This window comes from Aethina tumida, chromosome 5 (assembly GCF_024364675.1).
Source record: "Aethina tumida isolate Nest 87 chromosome 5, icAetTumi1.1, whole genome shotgun sequence".
Lineage (NCBI taxonomy): Eukaryota > Metazoa > Arthropoda > Insecta > Coleoptera > Nitidulidae > Aethina > Aethina tumida.
In genome coordinates this window covers 759,996-782,185 of record NC_065439.1, presented here as the reverse complement: position 1 = coordinate 782,185, position 22,190 = coordinate 759,996, and the positions used below count along the sequence as shown (strand labels likewise).

The window sequence follows — 22,190 nt, the reverse complement described above, 5'->3', positions numbered from 1 at the left end:
CTACTCACAATTTAAAATCTATATACTTCAAATACAGAATTTAATTGTTATTTGTATACAAATTAAGCTCTTGTTAAGTTAGCAAGAATATTTTTGAAAAAATAAGGAAAAATTAGGATTCTAAATAAAAAAGATAGAGTTCTAAAGTTCCTAATATGTTTTTTTATTCTATTTTTAAATACAATAAATGATTTCAATCTCAAACATGTTAATAATTTCTTGACAAATTGAATTGTTAAGATAGTTTGTCAAATTGAGATAGAGTTCTCCAAATAACTCTCTACTCACAATTTAAAATCTATATACTTCAAATACAGAATTTAATTGTTATTTGTATACAAATTAAGCTCTTGTTAAGTTAGCAAGAATATTTTTGAAAAAATAAGGAAAAATTAGGATTCTAAATAAAAAAGATAGAGTTCTAAAGTTCCTAATATGTTTTTTTATTCTATTTTTAAATATAATAAATGATTTCAATCTCAAACATGTTAATAATTTCTTGACAAATTGAATTGTTAAGATAGTTTGTCAAATTGAGATAGAGTTCTCCAAATAACTCTCTACTCACAATTTAAAATCTATATACTTCAAATACAGGATTTAATTGTTATTTGTATACAAATTAAGCTCTTGTTAAGTTAGCAAGAATTTTTTTGAAAAAATAAGGAAAAATTAGGATTCTAAATAAAAAAGATAGAGTTCTGAAGTTCCTAATATGATTTTATATATTTCAAATTAAAAGCATTTTTTTGAGAAATCTAATCAAAATCAGCAATATTTATTAAGTAAATCTGAGAAGAAGAGAAGAAAAATATTGCATGTTTAAACAATTATGTTTAAAGGAACCTTCAGTGTGCAAAGGTTTTTATTTTAAACGCATCAATCATAAAATTTTTAGGATTAAAACCAACGAAAGAAACTCAGTTTTTGACCGTTTGTATATGTAAGTAATTTCCAAAATAGCCGCGTGTGTTAATCATAAACTTAAACAACAAAACTTAAACAACACCGTAAATTTTTAGGAGGAAACCTAATCCGAAAGCAAACGCAGTTAAACCGAGTATAGACAATCGTAAAGAAATTAAAACAAATGAAACCAATTTGTAAGTAAATCATTTTAAAGCGACGCTTCATGTCTTAACAAAATCATTTGCTTGTTGCTTCACATTAACTGAAGAGGAGTTTTCGGGGGCGTTTGTGTCTTTGTCCTGCTTTAAATTAAGTGTTTTCTCTGGTAATAACGTTGATGAGTGTTGCCTGACAAATAATATATCATATAATAGATTTCCACACGATCTAGATTTTCACTTTGATGGACGTAAAAGTGGAACGAACGGTGTACATGAATTATTATCTTATCTTATCAAATGGTACATTAGGAATTTCACCGGTAGTATTATATTTATGATCTGTCACGATTTACTTCACACGTTTACCGAATTTACAGACACACATTAATTGAACCATAAAAGCGTTGAACATTTTCTAAAAGTCAGGATTTATCCTGACACAATGTGTGCCTCCATTAAGCACCCCAAACACAAGAACTTCATGTACCGATGCACACGAGCTAACTCTACGTCATTCCTTGTAATTTACTGAGTGTGTGTGTGTGTGTGTGTGTTTATTACATTTGGAGTTCGTTGAACAACTCAGAAAATGTACGGCACGTTACTCTCACATCTCACATCCGTCGTAATTGTTGATGGAAATAATCAAAGCGAATATTAAAAGTCTTACGTACTAATTTCTTTTAACCGAAACATCTGGTGTGGAGGCTATAAAATCAATCAATGGGTAAAACTCGGGGAGTTTGATTGAAAATTTGTTTTATGTCCGGTTCTCTGCGTTTTACGACGGCGAGTTTCTAATTTTCGTTCGTCTTGTTTATGGAGGAGTATTAATTATTAGATAACCTAAGTAAGAAAGTTGAGAGAAGGATTTGCTTTATGTTTAGACATGATTTACACATTAAAATGTCTGAGAATACTAACTAATTCATTGTTATTTATAGAAATTAGGTAACGACTTTTCTGTGGAATAGTACATGTTAATTTCTGCAATAACTATTCAATGTACAGAACAAATCACCTTTGTTTCAACTACAGCAAAAACAATATTAGCAAATTCATTAATTAATTATTATAATATTTATAAAACTAAAATTGTGTAGTTAATTATTAGGCAAATGTAAAATATTAATAACACTTTTGTTGATATATATGTAATTTTATTATTAGTAAAAAATTTAACAAAAAAATGTAGGAAATTCTGAATTTTAAAAGGTAATCTTTTTAAATTTAATCGTGTATTGTCTATGGTGGTAACTATCAGTAATCATCATTGTCATCGTGTACAAAATTTGAAGAGGACAAAGTTAATATCTGCTTTGTCCATTGTAGTATATGTAGGATAAAAGAAGAAAAAAGGATGTAGACTTTTAATAATAATTTTATGAATTCATGAAGGATAAAAATAAGGAATTATAAAAAAAGGAAAACTACAAATATATGTAACTTTATTATTAGTAAAAAATTTAACAAAAAAATGTAGGAAATTCTGAATTTTAAAGGGTAATCTTTTTAAATTTAATCGTGTATTGTCTATGGTGGTAACTATCAGTAATCATCATTGTCATCGTGTACAAAATTTGAAGAGGACAAAGTTAATATCTGCTTTGTCCATTGTAGTATATGTAGGATAAAAGAAGAAAAAAGGATGTAGACTTTTAATAATAATTTTATGAATTCATGAAGGATAAAAATAAAGAATTATAAAAAAAGGAAGACTACAAATATATGTAAATTTATTATTAATAAAAAATTTAACAAAAAAATGTAGGAAATTCTGAATTTTAAAGGGTAATCTTTTTAAATTTAATCGTGTATTGTCTATGGTGGTAACTATCAGTAATCATCATTGTCATCGTGTACAAAATTTGAAGAGGACAAAGTTAATATCTGCTTTGTCCATTGTAGTATATGTAGGATAAAAGAAGAAAAAAGGATGTAGACTTTTAATAATAATTTTATGAATTCATGAAGGATAAAAATAAGGAATTATAAAAAAAGGAAAACTACAAATATATGTAACTTTATTATTAGTAAAAAATTTAACAAAAAAATGTAGGAAATTCTGAATTTTAAAGGGTAATCTTTTTAAATTTAATCGTGTATTGTCTATGGTGGTAACCATCAGTAATCATCATCGTCATTTTGTACAAAATTTGAAGAGAACAAAGTTGATAACAGCTTTGTCCATTGTAGTCTATGCAGGATAAAATAAGAAAAAAGATGTAAATTTTGAATAATAATTTTATGAATTGATGAAGGATAGAAATAAGAAATTATAAAAATAGGAAAGCTACAAATATATGTAATTTTATTATTAGTAAAAAATTTAATAAAAAATGTAGGAAATTCTGAATTTTAAAGGGTAATCTTTTTAAATTTAATCGTGTATTGTCTATGGTGGTAACTATCAGTAATCATCATTGTCATCGTGTACAAAATTTGAAGAGGACAAAGTTAATATCTGCTTTGTCCATTGTAGTATATGTAGGATAAAAGAAGAAAAAAGGATGTAGACTTTTAATAATAATTTTATGAATTCATGAAGGATAAAAATAAAGAATTATAAAAAAAGGAAGACTACAAATATATGTAAATTTATTATTAATAAAAAATTTAACAAAAAAATGTAGGAAATTCTGAATTTTAAAGGGTAATCTTTTTAAATTTAATCGTGTATTGTCTATGGTGGTAATTATCAGTAATCATCATCATCTTGTACAAAATTTAGAGAGGACAAAGTTGATAACTGCTTTGATGAATACTATGATGTTACATATGATAACTGTTAATGTCCATTGTAGTCGTTGCAAGATAAAAGAAGAAAAAAAAAAAGATGTAAAATTTATTAATATATTATTATGAATTCATGAAATTGAAAAATTCCAAATATATAACATTGTACTACAAAAAATTTTATTAAAAACTATTTTCAAATAGTTCTGTATATATGTAAACATCATTGTTATGCAAATATTTAATTAAAAATGTGAGAATTAGTACATTTTTCAATAGGGGGGTCAAATTGTATTGTACAACTATATATATATATGTGGAAACGACATGTGTATGTGCCTAATTATCTATTAATTAATTTAATTACCTGGATACAAAACAACCATGTTAAATAAGTCGCTTGTTTGCAAAAATATATAGAATTGATACTTTCTATTCGCCACTTTAGGTTAATGAAATGAAGACACAACCACTCTTAACTAGTCTTAAAATAAGTAAGTAAGTAAGTAAGCAAAAAAAGTCTTCGCCTAAATGTTAATTAACAGAACCGTATTGCGGTACATAACAACAGACAATTATGTGAAGTTTGTTGTCGTTGATTTTATTGTATATTGGACCATGAAATTCTCAACCTTCATTTGCTCCAGTCACGATTTGTGGGCGCGTCTGGGAATCGACGTTACCTCATCTGTATTGTCTCATTTCCAACAATGATCAATTTAATTAATTAATTTACCTTATTATAAATTATAATTTAATTAATTTTTGTTTTTTTTTTCCTATTGAAAAGATTTTTCATGAGAGTTTTCAGGGGCTGAAGACACCTGTGCCTTAAGTGGATTTACGTTTTGATAGTAAACTTTTTGATGTTTTAATGGGAGCGTTTATTTTCGTAGTGCACTTGTAGCTGTGGCGTTTAATTGAGCCCCTCTTGTCTTGTACGATGTTATGAATAGTATATGAAGGTTGTTGACAGTGGGTTTAATGTCGGTTGTTGGCTGCGTTGCCATTACTCAGTATAATTCTCAACTCCAACTATTTTACATAATTATTTTCCCCTGAAGAAAGTACGACCCCTCAAATTTACATTTTAAATATTTCTTTTGTAAAATTATATTTATTTTTTATCTTTATTGATGTTTGTTTTGTTTATTTATTTGTGGAACGTTGTATAAATTCAATAAGTGCCATCAAAAGGTAATAAACATTCAGGAATGTCTTATTGTCCTTGTACTAAAGTATGTTTTTTTGTATTTTATTATAATTGATGTAAATGACGTTAATTTAGTACTCTAATCTAAAAGTATAAACAACAAACATTTTAAATGGTTTTACCTATTTTTAGAATTTTATAATTCATTAACAATTTTGATATTTTTGTATAACTTTTTGGTATATAACTATAGTTATTATTAAAAAGACCTTTTTAATTTCTCTGTTGAAAATAAATAGTTGAAAATATTTTTTCATTTAATACAATATAAATTATTTTTCATCAACAAAAAATAAAATTAAAGACTTAATTAAAAAAACTCTAAATCAACTTAAATATAATTAAAATATTTTTCTTGGATATTTCGTTTTTAATTATTACTTATGAATTAAAAAAAAAAAATATGTGGAAAATATAAATAAACTATTTATTATTGATTTTTGTGTAAACATTTTACGTGTTAAATAAATTTTGTTACCAATTAATTTTAATAAAACACAATGTGTCATAAAATTTTAACAGCCTGTTACAAAAGCAACGTTTTATTTAATTTTTTATAACTAAAAAGTTTGATAAAAAATATATAATAAAGAGTTTATAGTGTTTTATATATTCTACTATATTTAAATCAATAATTATAAAAAATTTGACAGACAATTTGTCAAATATTCTATTAAATTGTATTATTTTTATTTTCAGGCTTCGTTTTCCAAATTTTATAAATTTTAATTAATAAATTTATTATTATTTTAATTTGATTACTTTTAATTTTTTAAGCTTAATTCTTTATAAATTTTGTGAATGTAAATCAATTAATTTTAAATTTAACATATAAAATTTAATATTTTTAATTCCATTAATTTAAAATTATTTTAATTATATTTTTATCAATTTCAATTTTTCATTAAATATGTATGTTATATTATAAATTACATTTAATTAGTAAAATAATTTAATTATATTAATTTAAATTAATAAACTAAAATTAAATTATTTTTTTTAAGCTTATAAATTTTAATTAATAAATTAATTTATTTTAAATTTTAACAATAAAATTTAATTTTTTATGTTGCATTTTTTTAATTTTATTAATTTGAACTTATCTGAGTTATATTTTTATATATACTTACTGGTTAAATTTATTTCAAATTTAAGGAGTAAATTTTAATTATTTATGCTTCATTTTTAAATTTTGTAATTATTTATTTTTAATTTAAATTAATAAACTTATTTTTTTAAATTTAATTGTTTATTTTTCATTATTTAGGATTAATTTTTTGAAATTTTATAAAATTAAATTTATTTATTTCTTATTTTAATTTGTTATTTTTAATTTCTTAAATTTTTTCAGTTTTTATAAATGTTAATTAAAAATATTAATTTATTTTAAATTTGACCAGTAAATTTTTATGTTTTACTTTTTAATTTTATGAATTTAAACTTATTTTAGTTATATTTTTATCAATTGATTATTCATTAAATATATATTTAACTATAAATTTAATTTTATCAAAATATAATTTTAAAAAGTAATTAGCTTTTTTTTTTTAATTATTCGTTACATTTTTTTTATATTTTATGTAACTGAGATATTCACAAATTAGTTTATAAAATTGAAATAAATAACAACTTAACTTAAAAATATTAACAAAAATTCATTTTTTTTTTAATTTATAATAAAATGGAATTTTATTTTAATTATATTTTGGTTAATTGATTGTTTAAACAAATATTTAATTTATTTATGGTAAATCCATAAGTATGTACATAAATTATAATATATATCTAATATAAATTAATTAATGTAGATTAATTATATGTAGATTTCTATTAACATAAATATTAATTAAGGTTACCATTAAATTATTAAATTTGTTACTCTCAATCAACATTATTTTTTGATTATATTTTATTATTAATTAAGGTAATTGTTTAGAATTGTAATTTTACCTATTTTTGGCTTTTAAAAATCGAAAAATCAACATTATTTCTTTATTTTTATTTACTTTTGAGGTTTTATATCGTATAAAATCAAAAAATCAATGTTTCTTATTTTTTTTTTTGGTCAAAATGTTCTATTTTTTTGTGCTATGAAAAACTTGTCTGGGTTAAATAAAAAAAAATCAAAATGCCTTAGAGAAAAATAAACTTTTGAAAAAATAAAAAAATACTTTTTTTTCTTAAATTTTCTATTTTGAACATTTGGGAAAAAAATTGGAATATAATATAAAAAATTTTGTTCATATAAATTTCAATCAAAAACTGCAAAAATCGTCATTTTTTCAAATTTAAAATTGACTTTTCTCTAAGAAAAAATCAAAAAACTATGTTTTTCCGTAATTTTTTCATAATTTTTTGGTCAATTGAAAAAAAAAAATCAAAATATCTTAGAGAAAAATAGAAGAAAAAAAATTAAAAAATATTTATTTTTCAAAAATTCATAAAAAATTGAAATAAAAAAGAATATATTTTTTTTAAATTTTCTATTCTTCATGAACTTTTGGAGAAAAAAAAATTGGTATATAGTACAAATTTTTTTGGTTAAAATTTCAAGCATTTTTTCAAATTTAAAATTAATTTTTCTCTAAGAAATATTTGTTTTTTACTAAATAAAAACAAAGCCTTTAATGCACCGAAGAGTAGAAAATTAAATTTCATATTTTATATTATAGAAAATCAATGTTTTTTCATATTTTTTTCGTAAAAATTTTCTATTCTTTGGTGGGATGACGAAATTGTCTTGAGAAATTAAAAAAAATTCATAAAAGGTTGAAATAAAAAAGAATAATTTTCTATTTTTATATAATATAATGTATTATTTCAAGCAAAAACTGCAAAAAGAGGCATTTTTTTTTTAAATTTAAAATTGATTTTTTTCTAAGAAAAGTACAATACTTACAACAAATAATAATATAATTCGTTTTTATCAACAATTATATTAGTTTTTACATTAATATTATAAGAACTTTTAAAAATATTGCGTTATTTGATTTAAAAATTAAATTATTAATAAATTCCAACTTTATAAAATATTTATTTTTATCTAATAAATACTTTATATAACAATTTCAACATATTCCGATTAAAAAAACTGAAACATAATTAAGTATCATGAACTACATTTCTAATATCCTATTGCGAATTATTCTAAGTGGGATTTTACTCGGAACATGAACGGCAACGTCGCCTCGCCTTGCTTACACACTTCCAACTCAACAGACAGCGGTAATTCATTCCGCTCCACGTAAATTATGGGAAAATTTCAACTTTTCGAATTACGAAACCAGATTTAAAATTCAACGACCTCCGATTAGTTCGCATCACAACGTTTTTATACGTATCACTTTTAAACCCGCAACGATTTATTTACTCTCATAATTATCACAACATGTTGTTTGTCCGTTTGATTCGGCATTTTTCACACAAACACGTGTTATGTCATGTTCGTTCTTATTGTAATTATCAAGCCTGATTAAATTGGGCCCGGTATTTGCTGTTTCAATTCGCCCTCACCCACAAAAAGGGGCTTTAAACTAACGTTTTTCCCTTCGTGGGCTAAATTTAATTAGTCATTAGTTCATTATTAATGAATTAAACGTTGGTTTTTTTTTTGGTTTCAGGCGCAGAACCCGAATCATAAGGACCAACTTCAATTTGGAAAGCATTCACAGCTCTTTGAGCGACGTCAGTTCGACTCAATTATCAAAGAAAGCTAGTGGTAAGTCTTTTTTTTTTTTTGGTTGACAAACTTTCTTCGTAAAATGGCAAACAACATATGTTAACGTCGTGCCTGTACGTCAACTTAATTAATAATAATTAATAAATGAACAGTTAAACGTTTCTTGCGGTTTAAATAAATATTAGTTTTCCAAATGTCAAGACTGGTATTTTTATTTATAGCAAAACGTTCAACTGGTTTTGTCGCATGACGGCGATTGAAATGTTCTTCTAGAGTTACTGCACGTTGTTTAACTGAAAGTAGAAAATGCTGTTCTATGGTGTTAGCCATTTTTAAACCAACAAAATAGCCATTAGGTCATTTGGTGGACTATTTTGAGGTGTTCATTAAGACTTTGCTTTACTAAAACGTTGAGAAATTGATAAAACTACTTGAAAGTCTTTGTGTCTTTCTTGTTTCTTGATGATCACGAGTTTAAAACAACAGCCATTGTGATTGTTTAGTGGTTCCCCCCAAAGTCATTGGTACTCTAGACTTTAGGTACTGTTTCTTCACTGTGATCCCCTTTTTAACACAGAATATTTCAATTATCGTCCAAAGTAGGTCAACTAAATGTTTCATTTTTCTTATTGATACCGGAGAACAAAGAGATTCTGAGAAAAGGGCTTATCTAACATACTTTAGTGTTCATTTAGCAAACCAGAAAAAATCTTGAACTCCATATTTTTCATTTAAATCGTGTGTTGAAAATTTGTAACAGGGGATTACATAGTGTTCATTTAACAAACCAGAAAAAATCTTGGACTCCACATTTTTCATGTAAATCGTGTGTTGAAAATTTGTGACAGGAGATCACAGTAAAGGAACAGTACCTGAAGTTTATAGTACCAATGATTTTGGAGGGAACGACGAAACAATCACAATGACTGAGGTTTTAGATTCGTACATATCAAGGAATAAAACACACAAAGGGTCATTTATAAATCTAGACTCAGATTTCAGAGGATTTTATCCTTCAGTAGTCTTCTTACACTGCTAGAAGATGGTACAGAAATATCAAAGTACGATCAAAAAACGACAGTGACTTTCAAGCAGATTTGGCAATTTCTCAACGTTTTAATAAGTAAGATCTAAACAGTTTTGTGACAGACCTGAACTTCTCAGAAGCGTCTATGGAACTACCTTTCAAAAACTGGATTTAATAGTAGACGAATTCTAATGAATATTTCTAATTGTGCTCCCAAAAATTATTCAAGAACCATTGAAAAATCGTCGACAACAAATGGCTAACATCATGGGAAATTAATTTCTACTTTCAATTAAAGTACGTACAGTACTATCCTCAGAAGATTTCAATTATCGTCCAGAGTAGGTCAACAAAATGTTTCATTTTTCTTATCGATACCGGAAAACAAAGAGCCAATTTGATGTTTTTAATGGGCTGATCCCAAAAGTGGCATCAGGTTTCTTACATCAGTTCTAATTTTTGAGATACAGGCTAATTGAATTTAATTATGATCAAATAAGTCATAAGTGGAGTAAGAAAAATGTCGTTTTAAATTAATCTCATACTTAAAAATAACGACCAATTAGTCAAACATATCTGAAATTGTCTATGTTTCGATTAAACTTCTGTTTTATTCAATTTCCTGGGCTCAAATTACTTTATATATATCTATACCTTATTCAGCTCAGTATGTTATTGAGCTTTCATAAGAAAAGTTGTGGTACTATTTTGCACAGTAGACACCCACAAGTAGCTAAGCAAATCATTCAATCGTTTTTGTAAGGTATGTGGCGAATATTCTTTTGAACGAAAGTGGAAAACCTATTTCTGAATCTGAGAAAAGGGCCTATCTAACATACTATAGTGTTCATTTAACAAACCAGAAAAAATCTTGGACTCCACATTTTTCATGTAAATCGTGTGTTGAAAATTTGTGAGAGGAGATCACAGTAAAGGAACAGTACCTGAAGTTTATAGTACCAATGATTTTGGAGGGAACGACGAAACAATCACAATGACTGAGGTTTTAGATTCGTACATATCAAGGAATAAAACACACAAAGGGTCATTTATTAATCTAGACTCAGATTTCAGAGGATTTTATCCTTCAGTAGTCTTCTTACATTGCTAGAAGATGGTACAGAAATATCAAAGTACGATCAAAAAACGACAGTGACTTTCAAGCAGATTTGGCAATGTCTCAACGTTTTAATAAGTAAGATCTAAACAGTTTTGTGACAGGCCTGAACCTGTCAGAAGCGTCTATGGAACTACCTTTCAAAAACTGTATTTAATAGTAGACGAATTCTAATGAGTATTTTTAATTGTGCTCCCAAAAATTATTCAAGAACCATTGAAAAACCGTCGACAACAAATGGCTAACATCATGGGAAATTAATTTCTACTTTCAATTAAAGTACGTACAGTACTATCCTCAGAAGATTTCAATTATCGTCCAGAGTAGGTCAACAAAATGTTTCATTTTTCTTATTGATACCGGAAAACAAAGAGCCAATTTGATGTTTTTAATGGGCTGATCCCAAAAGTGGCATCAGGTTTCTTACATCAGTTCTAGTTTTTGAGATACAGGCTAATTGAATTTAATTATGATCAAATAAGTCATAAGTGGAGTAAGAAAAATGTCGTTTTAAATTAATCTCATACTTAAAAATAACGACCAATTAGTCAAACACTTTGAAATTGTCTTTGTTTCGATTAAACTTCTGTTTTATTCAATTTCCTGGGCTCAAATTACTTTATATATATCTATACCTTATTCAGCTCAGTATGTTATTGAGCTTTCATAAGAAAAGTTGTGGTACTATTTTGCACAGTAGACACCCCCAAGTAGCTAAGCAAATCATTCAATCGTTTTTGTAAGGTATGTGGCGAATATTCTTTGAACGAAAGTGGAAAACCTATTTCTGAATCTGAGAAAAACATACTATAGTGTTCATTTAACAAACCAGAAAAAATCTTGGACTCCACATTTTTCATGTAAATCGTGTGTTAAAAATTTGTGACAGGAGATCACAGTAAAGGAAGTTTATGGTACCAATGATTTTGGAGGGAACGACGAAACAATTACAATGACTGAGGTTTTAGATTCGTACATATCAAGGAACAAAATAGACTCATATTTCAGATGATTTAATCTTCAGTCCTCAGTAAATCTGAGTCTAGATTAGCATATGATGAAACCTGACAACAAGAAAAAAATTCATTTTGTTGGCCTGTCGTCGGTTAAACGTCGACTAAGTAACACTAAAATTTCTTTTTAATTGCCTCAAACTCTCTTGAATAATTTGGAGCGTGTGGGTGTTCCCGCCGCCGCTAATTGCCTGTGAAAATGGTGTAAATTAGAAAAAACGTGCGCCGCACACGTTTCGGAAGTAAACCGTAAAAATCACCGCATGCACCAAATTTAGACCGGGTATAATGAATCGCATTTCATCAGCGATACAAAGGACTTATTTTGGACGCCAGGTGTACGCCACCATATTTTCTTACCGTTCTGTTAGTTCAGACCGGTTGCCGGTTCAAAGGACCAAAACGACAAACTCCTTTTGATGATTTAAAATGTGACCGTCGATATTTTGCTGAAAGCAATTTCCCCCGCGGTTAAAATAAAATGTGCTCTCATCTGGATCGATGATGAATCGATGTCGATGGTATCTGATCAAATGTACCGCTTCTCCGGCTTTATCGATAATCTTTAGCATTACAAATAACAGGTTTAGTAACAATCGGGCAACATACATAAGATTAACACAACGCCGCAAAGTACTACTTTCAGTTTTTAGATAAATACGATTGTTATCCTTGAAAAAGCTACGCACCTTTTCCTTTTTAAACTGGTCAATTGTGTTTTATATTTTTAATGATCCATTCTGTTCGTTAATAACAATTTAATATCATTGTGATTTATTTTTCTAAGAGGAATGTAAATAAATCAAGCTTAGATATTTACCCACTAATTATTAAATTTTATTTTTGTTGTGTCAGCCAATTTCCATTTATCCAAGGATAATTTAATTAATCATGTTCTAATTTATTGAGACAACCACGTTTCCAATTTACCTGCCGACTATTAGTGATTTACATATTCAAGTTCTCATGCGTGTTTTTAATGTGCATAATTTAATTTAAAGAGATCAAAAACGTTTATAATTATTTATTGGATAAAGTACACTGTTTTTTCTTTTTATTTAACAATTAAGTGAGGCCTTAGTAAATGGCCTACATCCTGAATCAGTTCGTTGGATGCCTAATTAATTTTTTGTTTGTATTAATGCTGTGTTTTATCAGCACTAGACTTAATTTTATTTTTTGTAAATGTAAATGATTTAACAATTATAAAAAAGAAACGAAAGGGTTTAATATAAACGTATTAGTTATCAATTAAATTGATATTATAATTAATAATGTCCTAAAAATGAGATGAAAAAGCCTGAAAATTTGAATTCTGAAATTTTTAAAATTTTATAAAATGTTGTTAATGTTGTTAAAAAAATTGGTTATTAGAAAATGTTTTGAAAATTTGTTCAAATAATGGAATAAATGAGTTTAATTAAACTACCTCAATAAATAATTCCAATGTATTCAATTAAAAATTTTAAAAATTATAAATTATCAGTAAATTCAATTCAGTAAATTCAGTAAATTCAGTAAATTCAGTAAATTCAGTAAATTCAGTAAATTCAGTAAATTCAGTAAATTCAGTAAATTCAGTAAATTCAGTAAATTCAGTAAATTCAGTAAATTCAGTAAATTCAGTAAATTCAGTAAATTCAGTAAATTCAGTAAATTCAGTAAATTCAGTAAATTCAGTAAATTCAGTAAATTCAGTAAATTCAGTAAATTCAGTAAATTCAGTAAATTCAGTAAATTCAGTAAATTCAGTAAATTCAGTAAATTCAGTAAATTCAGTAAATTCAGTAAATTCAGTAAATTCAGTCAATTCAGTCAATTCAGTAAATTCAGTAAATTCAGTCAATTCAGTCAATTCAGTAAATTCAGTAAATTCAGTCAATTCAGTCAATTCAGTAAATTCAGTAAATTCAGTAAATTCAGTAAATTCAGTCAATTCAGTAAATTCAGTAAATTCAGTCAATTCAGTAAATTCAGTAAATTCAGTAAATTCAATAAATTCAGTAAATTGAGTAAATTCAGTAAATTCAGTAAATTTAGTAAATTGAGTGAAATCAGTAAAATCAGTAAATTCAGTAAATTTAATAAATTCAGTAAATTCAGTAAGTTCAGTAAATTTAGTAAATTCAGTCAATTCAGTAAATTCAGTAAATTCAGTAAATTCAGTAAATTCAGTAAATTCAGTAAATTCTGTAAATTCTATAAATTCCATAAATTCAATAAATTCAACAAAATTCAACAAAATTCAACAAAATTCAACAAAATTCAACAAAATTCAACAAAATCCAACAAAAATCAACAAAATTTAATAAAATAATGTAATAATGAAAATAAAATGTGATAAAAATTTAATAATTAATCATGCAAATAAATATTATGTAATTAAAAATAGAATTAAAATAATAAAATTGTAAAAATTCTATAAAATATTTATTTAAAATTAAACTTAAAATTAAATGTGGAATATTAACATATTTAAATTTAATTTAAATAAAAGATCATTTTGATAAATTATTCAATACATTAAAATCAATCCAATTAAGTCCAATTAATTTAATTCGATGATTAAATTCAGTTTATTAAATTTACTCTGCTGAAAAAGTGATGAAAACTGAAAAAAATCTGCAAATTTGAAAGCTGTCTATCTGAAAAGTTAATTAAAAATAATATTAAATTAATAAAAATTGTCAAAATTCTACAAAATATTGAATTAATATCTTTCAATTCCAAATGTTTCTTTAAAATTAATTTTAAAATTAAATGTGGATTATTAACATAAAAAATGTTTTAATTGGAATTAAATAAAAAGATTATTTTGAGAAATTTATCAACCAATAAAATCAATCCAATTAATGCAAAAAGTCCAATTAATTTAATTCGATGAATAAATTGAATTTATTGAATTTACTCTGCTGAAAAAGTGATGAAAACTGAAAAAATCCTGCAAATTTGGTACTTGTTTATTTGAAAAATTAATTAAAAATAATATTATATAAATAAAAGTCGTCAAAATTCTACAAAATATTTATTTAATATCTTTCAAATCCAAATATTTCTTTAAACTTAATTTTGAAATTAAATGTGGATTATTAACATAAAAAATATTTTAATTGGAGTTAAATAAAAAGATTATTTTGTGAAATTATCCAACCAATAAAATCAATCCAATCAATGCAATGAGTCTAATTAATTTAATTCGTTGAATAAATTGAATTTATTAAATTTACTCTGCTGAAAAAGTGATGAAAACTGAAAAAATCCTGCAAATTTGACAGATGTCTATTTGAAAAATTAATTAAAAATAATATTATATTAAGAATAATTTAACTAAACTAAAAAAATATTAAAAATTGAAAAATAAATCTTCAAATTTGGAAGTCAAACTGAAAAATTAATTAAAAATATAATTATAAAAATAAAAATGAAATATTTTTTTAAAATTATCCTTAAAATTAAATGTAGACAGTAAATTTAAAAAATATTTAATACAGTGTTATTTTGAGAATTTTAACGAATACAACAGTTTTTTTTTTAAATTTTAGAACGAAATTATAATTTCTAACGAACATCCTGGACGTCCAACTTAAAAATGTGACCGTGATAACTCGTCCGAAATGAAAATTTCATGAGCGCCGAACTGAAACTCGCAAACTCGTGTGAACAACACCAATTGTTGTGCAAATAATAAATAAATCGGCACACTGGTCGATTTACGTAATTGCCGATGAGCGGATTCGACTAAATCATGGTTTTTAACGAGGTCTTACGGCGATAAATCATAGTCGCGTTTCAGCTTAAGATAATCCATTATCGTAATTCGTTTGGATTGATGCATGCGTACCCACCTTTAAAGATAATTAACTTCAACATGTGCCATTATAAATAGGATTAATGTTAATATACTTTTACGTTTCGTATTTTACTATTTAAACTGTACTACGCATTAAGGTACCACTTTAGTTGCGTGCGTGATTACTGATCATTTTGTTGTTGTTATTATTATAATTATTATTATTCATTAATTATTGCGTCTATCTTACATTATTTACATATGAGGTTAATTTTATTAGGTGACTTTATAATGTATTAAAATAGAAATCAATGTCATATGTTGTAAAGGAATTATGATTTTTAATTCAACGTTAATTTTTTCTATTGATAATGTCAATGTTTCGAGGGCACATAAATTAATTTATTACTTTAAAATTTGATTAAAAAATTTACACATTTTAATTTTTCAGAAATTACAAAAATTAATCCAACATAATACAAATTTAATAAATCATATATGTATGTCCAATAAATATAATGAATCCAATGAATTCAATGAATCCAATAAATCCAATAAATTCACAGTACAATCCAATGAATTTAACATTAAATATGTCAAATTAATTCATTTCTAAACATATAATTAAAAACGTTGAGAAAAAATTCAGAAAAAAATTATTGATTATGATAATGATAAATTCAATAAAATCACAATAAATTCAATAAATTCACAACAAATTCACAATAAATTCCCAATAAATTCAAAAAAATTCCCAATAAATTTAAATAAATTCACAATAAATTCACAATAAATTCACAAGAAACTCACAATAAATTCACAATAAATTTAATAGAAAATATCTCCAATTAATTCATTTTTAAACACAGAATTAAAAGTGTTGAGAGAAAATTCAGAAAAATGATTGATTAGATATAAGAAATATGGATCCTTTAAAAAAAAATCAATGAACTCAATAAAATCACAATACATTCAGTAAACTCGATAAATTTACAATAAATTCACAATAAATTTAATAAATTCACAATAAATTTAATAAATTTACAATAAATACACAATAAATTCAATAAATTCAAAAAATTCACAATAAATTCAATAAATTCACAATCAATACAATAAATTTCAAATAAATTCAATAAATTTACAATAAATTCAATAAATTCAAATAAATTCATTAAATTCACAATAAATTCAAAAAATTCACAATAAATTTAGTAAATTCACAATAAATTCACTAAATTCACAATAAATTCCATAAATTTACAATAAATTTAATAAATTCACAATAAATTTAATAAATTCACAACAAATTTACAGTAAATTCAATAAATTCAAAAAAATTACAATAAATTAAATAAATATAATAAATTCACAATAAATTCAATAAAATCACAATAAATTCACAATAAATTTAATAAATTCACAATAAATTTATTAGTAAATATGTCCAATTAATTCATTTCTAACACAGAATTAAAAGCGTTGAAAAAAAATTCAGAAAAATGATTGATTACATATGAGAAATATGGATCCTTTAAAAAAGTCAATGAACTCAATAAAATCAGAATACATTCAATAAATTCACAAAAAATTCGATAAATTTACAATAATTACACAATAAGTTCAATAAATTTCAAATAAATTCAATAAATTCACAATAAATATAGTAAATTCACAATAAATTTAATAAATTCACAACAAATTTAGAGTAAAAATTCAAAAAATTTACAATAAATTAAATAAATATAATAAATTCACAATAAATTCTATAAAATTACAATAAATTCACAATAAATTTAATAAATTCACAATAAATTCACAATAAGTTCACACTAAATTTAATAAATTTACAATAAATACACAATAAATTCAATAAATTCAGAATAAATTCAAAAAATTCACAATAAATTCAATAAATTTATAATAAATTCAATAAATTCAAATAAATTCAATAAATTCACAATAAATTCAATAAATTCGCAATAAATTTAGTAAATTCACAATAAATTCAATAAATTCACAATTAATTTAATAAATTCACAACAAATTTACAGTAAATTCAATAAATATAATAAATTCAATAAAATCACAATAGATTCACATTAAATTTAATAAATTCACAATAAATTTAATAAATTCACAATAAATTTATTAGTAAATATGTCCAATTAATTCATTTCTAACACAGAATTAAAAGCGTTGAAAAACAAATTCAGAAAAATGATTGATTACATATGAGAAATATGGATCCTTTAAAAAAGTCAATGAACTCAATAAAATCAGAATACATTCAATAAATTCACAAAAAATTCGATAAATTTACAATAATTACACAATAAGTTCAATAAATTTCAAATAAATTCAATAAATTCACAATAAATATAGTAAATTCACAATAAATTTAATAAATTCACAACAAATTTAGAGTAAATTCAATAAATTCAAAAAATTTACAATAAATTAAATAAATATAATAAATTCACAATAAATTCAATAAAATTACAATAAATTCACAATAAATTTAATAAATTCACAATAAGTTCACACTAAATTTAATAAATTTACAATAAATACACAATAAATTCAATAAATTCAGAATAAATTCAAAAAATTCACAATAAATTCAATAAATTTATAATAAATTCAATAAATTCAAATAAATTCAATAAATTCACAATAAATTCAATAAATTCGCAATAAATTTAGTAAATTCACAATAAATTCAATAAATTCACAATTAATTTAATAAATTCACAACAAATTTACAGTAAATTCAATAAATATAATAAATTCAATAAAATCACAATAGATTCACATTAAATTTAATAAATTCACAATAAATTTAATAAATTCACAATAAATTTATTAGTAAATATGTCCAATTAATTCATTTCTAACACAGAATTAAAAGCGTTGAAAAACAAATTCAGAAAAATGATTGATTACATATGAGAAATATGGATCCTTTAAAAAAAATCAATGAATTCAATAAAATCACAATACATTCAATAAACTCACAACAAACTCGATAAATTTACAATAAATTCACAATAGATTTTAATAAATTCACAATAAATTCAAAATATTCACATAAAATTTAATAAATTTCAAATAAATTCAATAAATTCACAATAAATTTAGTAAATTTACAATAAATTCTATAAATTCACAATAAATTCAATAAATTGAAAATAAATTCACAATAAATTTAATAAATTCCCAATAAATTGAATAAATTTTATTAATAAATATGTCAAATTAATTAATTTCTGAAAAAATTCAGAAAAATGATTGATGATGTTTAAAATTTCAATGTATGTTCCATATATAGATCGAGTAGACTATCAGATCCAATAAATCCAATCCAATTCAAACTTTTATTGAGAATTTAAAAAAATATTAACGAGAAAAGGAAAATTTAAAATTTATTCAAATTAGAAATTTATATTATATTTATATAATTATTATATATATTATTTATATTTTAATTGTTAAATTAATCCAGTAGACTTTCTTTGAAAAAAGGAAATCTATCAAATTATTCAAAATATTTTTCTGAGATTTTAGAAAGAATACATTTTATATAAATAATAAATCCAATAAAATTTAAAAAAGTCCTAAGTAAGTGTGTTTAAAGTTTCAATATGTGGACTACACTTTCAATTAGATCCAAAAATTGAATAAATCAAGGTTAATATGTCAAATTAATTCAGTAATTATATTAATTCAGTTATTATTATTGAGAAACAATTTGGAAAATTTTGAATTTTATATAAAATATGGGCAAAAATCAATGAACATGTTTATAAAATGTTTATAAAAAGAAGAAACCCTGTAGAATTAAAAATATTTTTGTAATTTCTTCTGATACTTAAAAGAATATTATATATAAAAATTGTTTCATGTTATAAATATTAATCGAAAGTATTTTTATTTATGATATCATAAAATATATTAACTAATTTTAGTTTAAAAAAAAAAGATATGAAAAAACTAAAAACTTGTTTTATATATCTATTTAAAATGCCAACGATTAGATTTTATCGTTTTAACCTATTGCTGATTATGTTTAATTACTTTTTTTTATGTAAAATATTATTTAACAAAAATAATATCACCAACACATTTAACACTGTGGTGAAGTGTTCACCTCGATCCACCGTTAGTGCCGATTGAATCAATTAATATGACCGATAGGAAGGAATTAGCATAGAAGGAACTTAGAAATAGGCAACGTGCGGAAGTGCCACCGGTGCACGCACAAAATAATTTGAATAAACTAATAATAATATTCTATTTTCCATTGGCCTAAGCCGACTACGACTGCCTACGACCGCGTCCGACCGTTTCGCCTTCTTCCGCCGTTCCAACGCGCTCCCTGGAGACGATCCAGTCGAGTCGCGGTCGGTCGTGCGACACTCTTGCCCAAACCGACGTGTCCCGTCTTTCGGTCGTTCCGCCTATTTTCGTCGCGATGGGTTCGATGCTGCGTCTGGTGTGTGGAACATCCTGCTGACGGTCGCAGCGGACGTTGCGAATTTGCCGGACGGATCACCCCTGTTATTCGATAGTCGGATTTTCTTCTGTGCCCGACGAGTAATTCGTGGAATTATGTAATTTCTGTTGTTGTTTGTTATTAAATCGTAACACATCATCGCTTAATTTTAGTGTTGTTGCATATTACAGTTGGTTTATTTGACGTTTTCATTTTTGTTTATCCAATGTAAACACTATTATTGCTATTAATGGCCATATAAATCCTTTTAATTTGCAATCAATTTTTACTGGTAACAAAACTGAATTTTTTAATTACAATTTTCATTATATTTTTAATAATTTTTAATATATTTTTAATAACTGTAACAATTATAAGTAATGGGAATGATATATAAAAATTTACGTTTTAAATATTTGATTAAAGTCAATCATACTATAGTTATCTTTAATAACTTTAAAATTTAATGATAATTAATGCATTTCTATTTGATACATTTTTGATTACATGGTTTGTTGTATTTTTATTATAACATTTACTAATGACAGTAATTAAAAAGTGGAAATTAAATTTTAAATCTTTTAATAAAAGCAAACATGTTTTATAAATACTAATAATAACTTTAAATCATTTTAATTCACAATAAATTCAATAAATTCACAATATATTCATAGTAAATTCAATAAATTCCCAATCAATTCAATAAATTAATAAAAAAATCAATAAATTCATAATAAATTCAAAATAAATTATAAATATTCATAAAAAATTTAATAAATTCAAAACAAATTCTATAAATTCACAACAAATTCATTAAATTCATAAAAAAATTCAATAAATTTACAATAAATCTTTTAATAAAACTAAACATATTTAATAAATTCACAGTAAATTCAATAAATTCAAAATAAATTGAATAGTGGAAAAGTGGAAATTAAATTTTAATTTTTTTAATAAAAGCAAACATATTATATATCTTCTTAATTCACAATAAATTCAATAAATTCACAACAAATCTTTTAATAAAACCAAACACAAATTCATAGTAAATTCAATAAATTCATAAAAAATTCAATATATTCATAAAGAATTTAATAAATTCTCAACAAATTTACAATAAATTCATTAAAAATTCAATAAATTCATAAAAAATTTAATAAAATTGCAATTTCAATCAATTCTCAATAAATTCACAATAAATTCACAATAAATTCACAATAAATTCACAATAAATCCACGATAAATTCACAATAAATTCAATAAATTTATAATAAATCTTTTAATAAAACCAAACATATTTTATAAATTCACAGTAAATTCAAAAAAATCACAATACATTCATTAAAAATTCATTAAATTCACAATAAATCTTTTAATAAAACCAAACATATTTCATAAATTCACAATAAATTAAAAAAAATCACAATAAATTCACAGTAAATTCAAAAAATTCACAATAAATTCATTAAAAATTCAATAAATATTTTAATAAAACCAAACATATTTCATAAATTCACAGTAAATTCAATAAATTCACAATAAATTCATAATAAATTCAATAAATTCATTAAAAATTCAGTAAATTCACAATCAATCGTTTAATAAAACCAAACATATTTCATAAATTTACTGTAAATTCAATAAATTCACAATAAATTCATTAAATACTAATGATAACTTTAAATTTTCTTAGTGTACATTAATAAGTAAATATTAAGATGAAAATTAAGCTTTAAATCTTTTAGTATTGTCAAAAATATTTCATAAATATTATCATCATCTTTAATAAATTTAAATCTTCTTAAGTTTCTTTAATATATGCAATTGGAGAGATGTTGTATCTTTAGAAAACAATATTAATTAATTTCTTCTGGTACTAAAACTAAATTGATTATTTTTATCAAAGAATTATAGTGATTAATTGTAACAAATAAGAATCATCAGCTTAAAATTTCTTAAATAACTTCAAATCTTCTTAAGATGCTTTAATATTTCCTATTGAAGGGAATTTATTTGTATCTATGAAAGTTTATTTGAAATTTTGTTTATT

At 23.7% G+C, this 22,190-nt stretch overlaps 1 protein-coding gene across 4 annotated transcripts in view; it reads left to right on the top strand.

Annotated features, from left to right (window-relative positions):
• Positions 1–22,190, top strand: part of LOC109594782 (uncharacterized) — a 76,498-nt gene that overhangs the window by 21,680 nt on the left and 32,628 nt on the right. For 2 of the 4 annotated variants that reach the window (XM_020010021.2, XM_020010020.2), the window contains one exon: positions 8,640–8,737. In XM_020010021.2, coding sequence (XP_019865580.2) covers positions 8,640–8,737 — 98 coding nt within the window. Of the gene's footprint in view, positions 1–898; positions 944–1,022; positions 1,104–8,639; positions 8,738–22,190 lie in introns of all 4 variants that reach the window. The other 2 variants (XM_020010019.2, XM_049968307.1) reach the window with 2 other exon arrangements.